This window comes from Mobula hypostoma, chromosome 19 (genome assembly GCF_963921235.1).
Source record: "Mobula hypostoma chromosome 19, sMobHyp1.1, whole genome shotgun sequence".
In the NCBI taxonomy this organism is placed as follows: domain Eukaryota; kingdom Metazoa; phylum Chordata; class Chondrichthyes; order Myliobatiformes; family Myliobatidae; genus Mobula; species Mobula hypostoma.
In genome coordinates this window covers 52,054,054-52,067,835 of record NC_086115.1, presented here as the reverse complement: position 1 = coordinate 52,067,835, position 13,782 = coordinate 52,054,054, and the positions used below count along the sequence as shown (strand labels likewise).

The following is a 13,782-nucleotide window of genomic DNA, read 5'->3' as shown; positions in this document are numbered from 1 at the left end:
TTTTGCAACACCTCCTTAGAGTGTGAGGTGTTAAAACCTGAGCAGGTTTGCTGTGCTTAAGCAGAAAGCTAGTTGTTTTGACCCAGTGGCACACCTGGACATAGTGCCCTCCTTGTAAGTCCTTTCCTGAAAGCTTTATATTTCTTAGGAGGAACTTACCTGTGCTCTTGTCTGTGCCTCGTTCCCTCCCACTCCCAGTTAATAGGACTGAACTGGTGATTCCACACCATTGGGGAATGCAAGTTGCCTTCTTGCCCTTGTTTTTTAGGGCCTTTCCTAACTTAACCAGATCTCACGAACTGCTTAGACTTGAGAGACATTTTGTTTCCATTTGCGTTTCTCCACTAGTACATCCTGTAGGTACCAGGTATCAGAATTCACTGCCATGTGTGTAGTTTACTGTCCAACTGGGCTTACATACATATCCATAAAAGAACAAATTACAACTAAACCTGGATGAACCTTTAAATTAAAAGCGAAGAAAAAGCTGAAATATTACTAATTAAGATTTACTTTGATATTACCAAACTGGTGAATCAAGCATACTAATGGTCAGAAAAATCTACCAATCTGAGGAATCATAGTGGTATCTGCAATGTTTTTTGTTTTGTTAATACTTTTAACACTATCTTTATTTTCCTTTGGATGAAAACAGGCTATAACACAATAAGCTGATCTCAGTTTACTAAAAGTTGGCACCAGACTTGACAGTGAAGAGAGGCATAATACCAGTGGTTAATTTGCAGTTGAATTCTTGGCATTGTTGACAATATATCTGTGAAAAAAAACAAGTTTACTGGAGACATTTAATATTTGGGTAACTTATTATTGAGCTTGTCTTTTCAGCTTAGAATTTTGCTTGGTATTAATTGTTCTATTCTTAAAACTGAACTCTCTTTTAGATTTATCTAAATCTTTTCAGCTTCTTGCTTTATAAAGCTGTCCAGCTCAATTTTAAGCATTATCTTCTACACATTGATCTCCAGAAGGTAAATGCCTTCTTTCACTTCGATTCACTAACCTTCTCTACTTCGATAAATCGGTTTATCCCAAAGAAGAAGCATTCTAAAGAGAGGATGAGGCAACCACAGCGGACAAGGGAAGTCAAAGACTGCATAAAAGCAAAAGAGAGGGCATACAATATTGCAAAAGCTATTGGGAAGCTATTAAAAACCAACACAAATCAACTGAAAGAGTCATAAGGACAAAAAAGATGAATTATGAAGGTAAGCTATCTACATTTGTAATAATATAAGAGGATACCAAAAGTTTTTCAGATATATAAAGAGTAAAAGACAGTAAGAGTCGTCATTGGCCGACTGGAAAATGACACCGGAGAGGTAGTGATGGGGAACGAATAAATGACCGATAAACTGAGTAAGTACTTTGTGTCAATCTTCACTGTTCAAGACACCAGCAGCATGCTAGAAATTTGAAAATGTCAGGGGGAAGAAGTGAGTGTAGTCATTATTACTAAGGAGAAGCTGCTTGGGAGGCTGACAAGTCTGAAGGTACTGTGGTTAAGTCATCTGGCCCAGATGGACCACGCCTCAGGATTTTGAAAGAGGTAGCTGAAGAGATTGTAGAAGCATTAATAGTGATCTTTTGAGAATCACTGAATTGTAGAATGGTACCAGAAGGCTTGAAAATCACAAATGCCACCCCACTCTTTAAAAATGGAGGGAAGCAAAAGACAGGAGATTTTGGGTCAGTTAGCCTGATCTTAGTGATTGGTAAGATTTAGAGTCCATTATTAGGGATGTGGTTTCGGGCTACTTGGAAGCATACAATAAAATAGGCCTAAGTCAGCATGGCTTCCATGAGGCGGAGTCTTGCCTGACAAATCTGCAGGAATGAAATAACGGGCAGGAGAGAGAAAGAATATCATTTACTTGGATTTTCCAAAGGCCTCGAGCGAGGTGCTGAACTTCAGGCTGCTCGGTAACAAGGTAAGAGACCATGGTACTACAGGAAAGATACTAGCATGGACAGAAGATTGTCTCACCGGCTGAAGACAAAGAATGGGAATAATGGGACCTTTTCTGATTGGTTGCTGGTGATTACTGGTGTTCCACAGGGTGGGTGGTGGGTCTACTACTTTTCGTATTATATGCTAATAATCTGAATGATGGAATTGATGGCTTTGTGGCCAAGTTTGAGGATGTTAGGTGGAGGGACAGGTAATGATGAGGAAGCAGGACGTCTGTAGAGAAAAAAAGGCATAGACGATTTTTTAAAAAATGGAGAGAAAATTCAGAAATCAGAGGTGCAAAGGGACTTGGAGGTCCTCATACAAGATCAAGATTCCTTAAAGGTTGACTTGCAATTGTGTCAGTAGTAAGGAAGACAAATGCAATGTTAGTATTCATTTTGAGAGGACTGGAGTATAAAAGCAAAGATGTAATGCTGAGACTTTATAAGGCATTGGTCAGACCCCATTTGGAGAATTTTGAACAGTTTTGGTCCTATATTAAGAGATGATGTGCTGGCATTAGAGAGTGTCCAGAAGAGGCTGATGAGAGTGAAAGAGTTAATGTTTGAGGAGTGTTTGATGGCTTTAGACGTACACACTGGAGTTTAGAAGAATGGGGGGGGGGGTTGAATCCCTTTGAAACCTATTGAATATTGAAGGGAATAGATAGAATGGATGTGGAGAGGATGTTTCCAATAGTGAGAGAGTCTAGGACCAGAGGGTACATCCTCAGAATAGAAGGACATCCCTTTAAAACATAGATGAGGAGAAATTTCTATAGCTAGAGGGTGGTGAATCTGTGGAATTCAATGCCAGACAGCTGTGGAGGCCAAGCCATTGGGTATATTTAAAGTAGAAATTGTTAGGTTCTTGATTAGTAAGGGCATCATAGATAGGGAGAAGGCTTAAGAATAGATTTGAAAGGGAAAATAAATTAGCAATGATTGAATAGCAGAGCAGACTCAAAGTGTCCTTCTTTACACTAACTAAATAATTGCCTAATCAGCTTCTCCATTTTATGATCTAATCTTTCAGTAATTAGAAAGAATTACCAAAACTAATAGAGAGCAAAATTGATCTTGGCAAAACATAAAATGGAGAATGGTAAACAACATCTGTTATATTCTTTGTGGAATGCTCTGTTTTGAAGGCTCCAAGCCATTCATTCACTACTTTATCCATGGAAAGGAAAACCCAAAAATGGAATAGATAGAAACTGTTGTGTGTTCTGAAAGAGAACAGTATGGTCATTGTGCAAATGATCATTTCAACTGTGGATTTTGACTGCAAACACCAGGAATAGCCTTTATTGTGACGTACATGCTTTTGATTACTGATTTGCTGGCATCTGATACTGAGAGTAGCAGTTTTGGGGATAGGATGTGCCACTGGGCGGGAGTGGTAGAGAGTGCTGATTTTAGAGAGCTGATTTGAACTGAGGTGGAGCATATGCTCCAGATGGCTGGAGAAAAGGGATGGGTGCAGTGAAATGCTGCAATAGGTTGAGGCTTATAGTAGTAGGCAGCTTTGATCCCAGGGGATCATGGGTTTGCGCCTCTGGTGGACTGTGTCCTCTCCAGGGTGCAAGCCTGGGTGGGAAGATTTGGAGAACTGGCTGTTGCCCATGCAGCAGGTTTCCCCTCTCCACGTCACTGATGTAGTCTAAGGGAAGGACAAGCACTGATACAGCTTGGCACCAGTGTGGTGGCAGAGGTTCCCAGAGTGAAGTTGTAAATAACAACAAACTGCTTTACGGACACTGGCTCTGGATTTCTTCCTCGGGTTTACAAGGCAGCAGAGGTTTAAAATCTCCTAGGCGGGCTGGCGTCCACGGCCGATGAGCCCCACCTGCCCGAAGCATCTGGTTTTGAGGCGCCAGTGGTCCGCCTTTGCCCCTTCTCTTGTCAGTAGAAACAGTTCCGCCAGGCCTAGTAGCTACGCCACACGTGAAGCAAAGAGTTTGACTTTGTTGTCAAAGGCTGTTAGAGACACACACCATTTGGAGCACTTTACAGGTAGTGGAAGCCCACTACCACCCCTGGCTATGACAACCTTAGGAACCTTTGAGGCTTATATCGGGGAGTTAAATGGATGGGGAATTGGTAATTTCGGAGTTTGCATATGTGACAACCTGTCCAGGGGAGGGGCAAGTATCAAGGAATTTGGGTTCAGAAACTGACCCAACAATGATTAAGATTAGTGTGAGTTTGGAGCAGTAATGGGGGGGGGGGGGTGGGGGGTGGGGTCACTGAATGATAGAGCCCAACACAGTGTGAGTATTCAGGAGTGACCTGCTCAGCAAATTTCCTAATGAAGCTTCAAAAGGTGCATTAAAAGGGAACTTACATCATTTGATGTGCACCTGATACAGAAATTACACCAGATACAAAATGTGACAAGTTAAAAATTGCTCTTTCTGAATTCAGGAGTAATGTGAGATGACCCTGCAGTTGCTGTTTGCACAGTTCATTCTGGGAAAACAGAACCATTTCCCATAGCATAGCGCTGAAATAAACAGGAAAATACAATCAGATTTATTTGTTCATTCACACAGTGCGGTTTGACATCTCCAACAATGAGAGCAGCACTAGCAATATTCCATTGACGGTAGTCTGGTAGGAATGCCTGAAATGATAATGAAAGCTATGTAAATGTCTTTTTTTTCAGGTTGTCCTGAGGCTACTTTTAAAGTTGTTCTGCGATCTAAGGGTTGTGGTGTTAACTTCCACCGCTAGCTACAGTATTTGTGGTAGCAGGGGAGATTGCATCCTCCCATCTTCCTAATCTGACTTCTCCTTTTCCTTTCCAGTCCTGAAGAAGGGTCTTGGCCTGAAACGTTGACTGTTTACTCTTTACCATAGATGCTGCTTGGCCTGCTGAGTTCCTCCAGCATTTTGTGTGTGTGCTGCCTGAGATTGGATAACTCATAGCTGGGCGAGTAGATGAATGAAGTGGGGGGGGGCTGTTATTACAGACAACCCATTCCAAATACACTGCTATCCATTCAGTATACCCTTAAAAAATTGGGCTTCTATTCTCGTTCTTTTATTACTGTAACTGTGAACTGACATGAAGAAACACTATAGAAAATTAATCTTAGCTCATTTTTGAAATTTCTGAAGATTAATTTTCACTTAAATTCCAAAAATTAAACAAATTATCTTGGAACATATTGACAGTAAAAAAAGTCAATTTTATTTTTAAAAGGATACAATTCATTTACACTTAAAAAATATAATTTCTAGTACACAGCATATTCTTCCTGTTTATAAAGAACAATAGTGAAAACAGGGGAAATTAAAAAGAACAGATTGTCTTTCAGTGCCTTAACCAACTGTATGTCAATAGAACTTTATTATATAATTAAATACCCAACATGCAACTCTGTTTATAACTCATGAGCATCAATGCACCTGACCTGCATGACGTCACTAGTACTAAAAAAGAAAAGTTGAAAAGTTGTCTTCTAGTTATTAATCATCAGGGTGGCTAAACACTCTTAAAATGGAGTGCACACAGTAAACTGTAATGTACACAGCTTAATGCTTAGCACTTTTTCAGCCAACTAAGTATCAAAATGAATTTTCCATTTTTTCATGCCCACTGACCTATGGCTAATGAGATTTGCTTTTCGATTATTTGAAGAACACAAATTAAGTAATCAATGAAAAATGGCCGCAGATGATTGTAATAATGTGGCACAGCTGCCATGGCCGATTTAATACTGAAATCAATTTCATATGCTCAGGATGATTCTGTCGATGTCGTTGGCTGGGATCTTGGCATCTGCGTCCTCTCCACAGACTCTGAAAGTGACGTGGGAGTTGTATGGAATAACCACTGTGCTACAGACAGCTCTCCATAACCAGCCGTGACTCCCTCGCTTGTACATCTTGACAGTCACCTTGAGGAGAGAGCAAAAGACTCATAGTTATACAGTTTAGGCAACAGCTTGGGGGCAGGGGGCAGCTAGGGATTGACCATGGACATCATTAGACCTTTCTCTAGCCTCCCCTTTCACCTGAAAGGGCAATGGGCCAAAGCAGAGGTCGACAAGCTGTGAAAGTGATGCTTGTTTTCAATGTGAAACTTAGCAAATATCAATTTCCCTGGGTCAAAGAGCTCCCAGGCTGAGTTTGCCAGAGAAACTTTATCTTTGTGTGGCTGAATTTCCTGCAGTTGTAGGTACAATTGGTACTGCACTAGAAAGAAATAGACATTTCTACAACACAGCTCCACCGGCAGCTGGGTCCTTTGTGCCATGAGTTATGTTATTGACAAACTAGCAGAAAATTAAATGTTCCCCAAAGAAATTCCAGATGTGTTTTTTACTAATGACTTCATTACAAGGAACATTAAAAGGCAGAGTAAATGGATCACTAAAATTCAAATTACAACAAAACCTCATCTCATAGCTTTGAGGGTTCTTTTAAGAGACTGCAATTATAATAAATTTTAATCATTTATTTGTGGTATGATGATGAGGAAAATGAATAGCCCAGAAGACTGGCTGCTCAATGTTATCAAAACTATTCAAACTGTCACCAGGAAACAAAACAGAGCCTCATTTTTTTAGGAAAAGATTTCATACATCACACAGCACATCAACAAAATAATGCTCTTTTTAAAAGTGAAAAATATGATGCATTTATTATTTTTAAGTTAACCTCTATGAAAGAATGATTTTTTTACTGAGAGAAATAATCGTACTTGTCAATATTTAAAGATCTGGTGTTATCACAGGCTGATTACAACAATGCACTGCAATACAGGGAATTGTATGCATATGTTCAAATGTAACTTTCTTATTTAGAAATACAGTGCAGAGTAGGCCCTTCTGACTCTACGAAGCACGCCACCAACAACCCCTGATTTAATCCTGGCCTCATCATGGGATGATTTACAATGACCAATTAATCTACTGACTGGTATGTCTTTGGAGTGTGGGAGGAAACCAGAGCACCTCGAGAATACCCACGGATTCCATAGGGAGGACATACAGGTTCATTATAGATGACATCGGAATTTGATTCTGAATTCCGACGTCCCATGTTAACTGCCATAGTAGGGTATTTAGTGGTGACGTTGTGCTTTGTGGAGAGGAGTGAAAAAGAGACACCATTCTTGCACGCAGACATGGAAGTGACTCAGACACAGTAAGGCTAGATATTTTATGGCAATGGTTACATTCTTGTGAGCAACATTTATAAAGAGGACAGTAAACAGGCATTAATATCGAGAAACTCTGCTGGTTGCTATCATTAAATGTGGCAGTACAGTAATAAAAATTCTAAATATTCAGCCTCTGATATTCTGTTCAAAAATGTCAATCAGGAATGAACTTCGAAGTGTTTGACTCTTATTTACACTTGCAAGGTGTCTAACAACTATTTCAGGCACTTCTGGCTCAGAAGATTCAGTTTCTAGGCAGTGATTTTCAAACATGTACCTTGCTGAAGAGGAGGGAGGAAATTGACATGAATGGGGCTGGGAGGCAGTATTTTTAAATCTGATCTCTCTTTCAATGTACTAAATGTATACCATTTTGGAAGACTTTTCAACTTGCTCCAACTATATGCAGCAGTAAGAAATGGCCAAGGTTATACTAATTAATCAAATTGTTTTGCCTAGCTAATTTTCAAAGTGATATTAATTTTGATCTCTGTGGTAACAATTTACACAGTGGCAAAGTAATCAGAAATGTATGAGACATAGCAGGATTAAATCTTGTGAAACAACAAACAAACTGCTGAAGGAACTCAGTGGATTGAACAGCATCCTGTATCTCTATTAACTCTTAGAAATTTTTGTAATCTTCTAATGCAGAATAGTGAGTTTCCCCTTTTTTGAAGCTTATAAATGTGAGTACAGTATTATACAACAGGATAACCTCTAAGAGTGTGATAAAGTCCTTGCAGAAAAAAATATGCTTTATATAGCAGTAAATCAAACTTATAGTATATATAGCAGTAAATCAGACTTAGGAATGTCGTTTTAGGAGTACACAAATGAAGCCAACAACATATGGTTGGTACACGATGTAGCAACAAATATTGACAATATGCTGATGATTATAGTGGAAAAATGTTCATTCACTTTCGTGGGCATTAGCAGCTTGAAAGTCATCAATCATCAATGTCATGACAAGACTGAAGTAAAACATTTACATTTTTCCTGACTTGGGGGCATTAACCAAGCTGGCAGGTGTACAACAAAGTGGCATTATTGAACATGCCTTTCTGTATCTTCAGAACCAATTTGTTTCAATCCTAGAAGCTAACAAACTTCTATAGATGTGTTGTGGAGAGAATATTGACTGGCTACATCACCGCTTGGTATGGAAACACCCAATGCACTTGAACGGAAAAACCTACAAAGTGTAGTGGATATGGCCCAGTCTATCATGGGTAAAGCCCTCCCAACCACTGAGCACATCTACATGAATCACTGTTGCAGGAAAGCAGCAGCCATCATCAGGGACCCCCACCACTCAGGATGTGCTCTTTTCTTGCGGCTGCCATGAGGAAAGAGGCACAGGAGCTTCAGGCCCTATACCACCAGGTTCAGAAACAGTTATTATCCCTCAAGCATCAGCCTGTTGAACCAGTGGAGATAAATTCACTTGCCCCATCACTGAACTGTTCTCATATTCAAGGACTCTTCATCTGATAGTCTCCATATTTATTATTATTATTATTTCTTTCTTTTTGTATTTGCACATTTTGTTGTCTTCTGCACTCTGGATGAATGCCCATGTTGAGTGGTCTCTCATTGATTCTGTTATGGTTATTATTCTATACATTTATTAAGTATGCCCTCAAGAAAATGAATCTCAGGTTTGTATATGGTGACATATATGTACTTTGATAATAAATTTACTTTCCAAATATCCTTGTAACTATTCAAAGACTAGCAAGAAGAGAAAAAATCATCAAATTTCCCTAATTTGAAGCTAGCCAGAAAGAGAGAAATTTGTAAATCATTTTCATGTTATTTGTGGGTCATTTCTCATAAATAATCCTAGGATAATCCTGAGAGTTATAGACCAGTGAGTTTTATGTCAGTGGTGGGCAAACTATTGGAGAGGATTCATAGAGACAGGACTTATGAGCATTTAGAGAAGCACAGTCTGATTAGGGATAGTCAGCATGGCTTTGTGAGAGGAAGGTTGTGCCTTATAAGTCTGATTGAATTCCCTGAGGGAGTGACATATCAAATTGATGAAGGTAGAGCAGCAGATGTGGAGTGTATGGATTCCAGTAAGGTGTTTGACAAGCTTTCCCATGGTAGGCTCATTCAGAAAATCAGGACCCATGGGATACAAGGAAACTTGGCTAGGTGGATGATGACTTGCCCATTGAAAGCAGAGAGTGGTAACAGATAGAGAGTATTCTGCCTGGAGATTGGTGACCAATGGTGTTCTGCAGGTATCTGTTTTGAGACCAGTGCTCTTTGTGATTTTTACAAATGACCTGGAAGAGGAAGTGAAAGGGTAGGTTAGTAAGACAACATGAAGGTTGGTGATGTAGACAGTGTAGAAGGTTGTCATAGATTACAATGAGACATTGACAGGATGCAGAGCTGGGAAAAAGGTGACAAATGGAGTTCAAGCTGTAAAAATGTGAAGCAATACACTTTGGAAGATTGAACTTGAAGACACTGCAGTGTTAATGACAGAATTTTAATCAGTGTGGAGGAACAGAGGGCTGGATCTTGTCATCCACGTCCACAGATCCCTCAAACTTACCACACAAATTGATAGGGAGGTTAACAAGGTATATGGTGAGTTGGCCTTCATTAGTTAGGGGATTAAATTCAAAAGCCATGAAGTAATGTTGCAGCTCTGTAAACCTCTGCTTCGACCATACTTGGCGTATTGTGTTGCCTAATTGTAGGAAAGATGTTTAAGCTTTAGAGAGGATATAGAAGAGATTTACCAGAATGCTCGTGGACGAGAGAGTCTGTCTTATGAGGTATATAAAATGATAAAAGGCCTAGATAGAGTGGACAGACAGAGACTTTTTCCATGATTGGAAGATTGGTTGACTGGCCGGAGGCAAAGAGTGGGAATGAAGAGAGCCTTTTCTGGTTGGCTGCTGGTGACTAGTGGTGTTCCACAGGGGTTGGTGTTGGGATTGCTTCTTTTATTTGTCAGTGATCTGGATGACAGAATTGATGGCTTTGTGGCCAAGTTTGCAAACGATACAAAAATAGGTGGATGGGCAGGTAGTGTTGAGGAAGCAGGAAGTATGTTGATGGATTTGGACGGATTAGGAGAATGGGCAAAGAAGTGACAGATGGAATACAGTGTAGGAAAGTGTATGTTCAAGTACTTTGGAAGAGAAAATAAAGGTGTGGACTATTTTCTAAATGGGAACCAAATTCAGAAATCAGTGGTTCAGAAGAACTTGGGAGTCCTTGTGCAGGATTCCCTAAAAGTTAACTTGCAAGTTGAGTCAGTAGTAAGGAAGGCAAATGCAATGTTAGCATTCTTTTCAAGAGGAGTAGAATATAAAAGCAAGAATATAATGCTGAGGCTTCATAAGGCACTAGTCAAACCATACTTAGAATATAGTGGGTAGTTTTAGGCCCCTTATCTAAGAAAGGATATGCTGATTGGAGAAGGTCCAGAAAAGGTTCACGAGGATGATCTTGGGAATGAAAGAGTAAACTTTTGAAGAGTATTTAATCACTCTAGGCCTATACTCGCTGGAGTTTAGAAGAATGGGGGCAGGTGAAATCTCATTGAAACCTATTGAATATTGAAAGGGCTAGATAAAGCGGATGTGGAGAGGAGGTCTCCTATAGCGGGGGAGTCTAGGGCCAGATGGCACAGCCTCAGAATACAAGGACATCGCCTTAGAACAGAAATGAGGAGGAATTTCTTTAGCCAGAGGATGTTGAATCTGTGGAATTCATTGCTGCAGATGGCTGTGGAGGCCAAGTCATTGGGTATATTTAAAGTAGTGGTGATAGGTTCTTGATTAGTAAAGGTGTCAAAGGTTATGGGGAGAAGGCAGGAGAATGGGGTTGAGGGAGATTAAGTCAGCCATGATAGATTGGAGGAGCAGATTTGCTGAGTTGAATGGTTTAATTCTGCTTCTAATACTAATGGTCTTATGGTTCAAACACCTGATACAAGTAGTATAATTTCAAAGTGATTGGTGGAAATTATGGGGAAGGGTGTCAGAAGAAGTTTTTACATGCGGAGACTGGTGGGTGTGTGGAATGCCCTGTCACGGGTCATAGTGGTAGAGGCAGATACATTAAGGGCATTTAAGAGACTCTCAGAAAGTCACAAGGATGAAAGAAATATGGTGGGCTATGTGGGAGGGGCAGAACACTAGTGGGCTGAAGGACCTGTTTACATGCTGCAGTGCTCCCTAAGGGGTCCAGAACCGTGTCGTGGTTTGGAGGCCTGCATGACTCAATGACCCAGTGAGCTATGTTAGCAGGAGTTCAAGTTTTATGCTTTGGCTCTCTGTACAGTCACCCATGCCAAACAGGTCAAAGGGTAGGGACCATCGATCCTCCTGGTTCGAAGGTTCAGCTTAGGGTTAACAACCCTGACTGGTAAAGCAAAATTGTTACAGAAACAGCAATGAAAAATTCTTCTGAGTGCGACAGTATTTCTGAGTCTCCAGCCAGAACTTGCATAGCTGACAGTGGTGAAAACAGAGGAAGCTACGAAACAAAAAAGGAAGCCCTGAACACTGCCTGAGATGGAGGACCTTCATTGCTGCCCTAAACACCAGTGGGATAATGGGCAGTAAGGACGTGGGAGGGAAGGGTTAGTTAGATTTATCACAGAGGAGGTTAAAAGGTCAGCCAAAGGACCTGTACAGTGCTGTACTATTCTATGTTCTGTATTTCGAGTATAGAATGATTGCTGTATCTGTCTATCTAATAGTTATGCACAGCAGATGTACTTTGGGAGATCTTGGTGACACAATTAGGCATGAAATAAGTATAATGATTTCTATAACTCCTTTAAGATCTGTCAGCAATTCCTGACTCTCCACTGACCCTCTTCAAAACAATTGTTGCCAACCTGCAATTTCAAAATATCTATGATAGGAGTGTGTGCCTTAGGACAACTGATGAAGTTTTCTGAAGCTGCGCTCCTAATAGGCAGTCCAAGGATTTGTCATTTTTCTGAGGCTTCCTATATTTCGTGCACAGGTCTGTGTGAGAGTTACATTCCTTTTTTGAATACTTGAATGTGTGATTGTTACTGTCACTTCAAAATTCATATTTTGTATTTTATAAAATGAATTTTGAGCTAATCTACAAAATATTGTCAAATCAAAAGAAAAAAATTCCAAAAACTGTCAAGAATTTACTAAAAATTAAAAATTAAAATTGATAGGCTGAAAGAGCATTCATCCTCTTTGTAATTACCATACTAACTTTCTGCAGGTGTAGTACTGTATATTACCTGAATAACGAACCCAATTTGCTGATGTAGAAAATTGGGGGATCAACTGTTTTCAATAAATGCCTAAGAATAAATATCTCCTCTCCCTGTAAGGTCCAACAGTACGATAGATTTTCAACACACCAAACCAAAATGAAGACAAAAGAGCATTCAAGACAAATCAGGTTAATAATAATACAGAGGCACAAATCTCGGGAAGGATACAAAGGCATCTCAAAGGCACTGAACATACCTTGGAGCTCAGTGAAGTTCATTGTGAAAAACCGGAAAAAATATGAAACCACAGTCACACAGTCAGGCTGACCCTCTAAATTTAGTCGCTGCAAAAGAATGGCACTTATAAAGAGAGGCTACTGTGACACCAACTGTCACTCTGAGTGAGCTACAGAAGTCAGTGGCTGCAACTGGAGAACAAGTTCCTGGCTCCATAATCTCTAAGGTCTTGCACAAAAATGATATTCGTGGAAGAGTGGCAAGGAAGAAGCTCTGGCTAAAAATGACCGTGCAAAGTGTCACTTAGAAAATAATATAAAGATGTAGGAGAAGGTCCTGTGGCCAGATGAAGTGTAACTTTTTGTTCTCAACACTAAGTACTATGTGTGGTGTAAATCTAATACTGTGCATAAGCCAGGTAACACCATCCCTATTATAAGTTATGGTGGAGCCAGCATCATGCTATTGGGATACTTTTCAGCAGCAGGGACTGGAAATCTGGTCAAGATTGATGGGAAGATCAATCCTGCTAAATACAGAGAGATCATGGATAAAAACTTGCTAGCCTCTGCCAGAAAGCTTAAACTTGGGAGGAAATTCGTCTTTCAGCAGGACAGAGACCTCTCAGAACAACCATGGAATGGCTTCAAATGAAGAAAATTGATGTCCTTGAGTAGTCCAGAGACCTTACCTTAACCCTTTCGAACATCTCTTGCAAGACCGTATGATTGCTGTCCATCACTACTCCCCAACTAACCTGGCACAATTTGAGCAATTTTGCAAGGAGGAATGGGCAAATCCTGCTTCATCGCAATGTACAAAGCTAACTACTGAGCAAAACAGGATGAAAACTTTTGAACTGCAGACATTCCAGTTTTTGAATTTTTTGTTTCTTGTGTTTTACAATTTTCCCTGCTTTTTGGGCTCTACTGTGTTAAAAAAAAAAGGAGCTTGTGATATACAAATAAAAATTATCAGTTTAATTGATCAAAATTCCTAGTTGCAATACTTATTTATCTGAACAAAAGGTTGGGAGCCAAATAATTTTACAAGGTCCTGCACAGGGAGAAAAGTTACACTGTCTTTATCACCTGAAAAGTTATGAATAAAAGATTTCCAAAATTATTAGATTAACATTGGTATTGCTATAATCAGGTAT

General features: G+C 39.9%; 1 protein-coding gene across 1 annotated transcript in view; it reads right to left on the bottom strand.

The window, feature by feature from the left end:
• Window positions 1-5,150: 5,150 nt before the first annotated feature.
• The window catches only part of si:zfos-911d5.4 (uncharacterized), a 252,456-nt gene continuing 243,824 nt past the window's right edge, over window positions 5,151-13,782 (bottom strand). Inside the window, exon 8 of the mRNA XM_063071870.1 lies at window positions 5,151-5,876. Coding sequence (XP_062927940.1) covers window positions 5,709-5,876 — 168 coding nt within the window. The 3' untranslated portion in view covers window positions 5,151-5,708. The remainder of the gene's footprint in view (window positions 5,877-13,782) is intronic.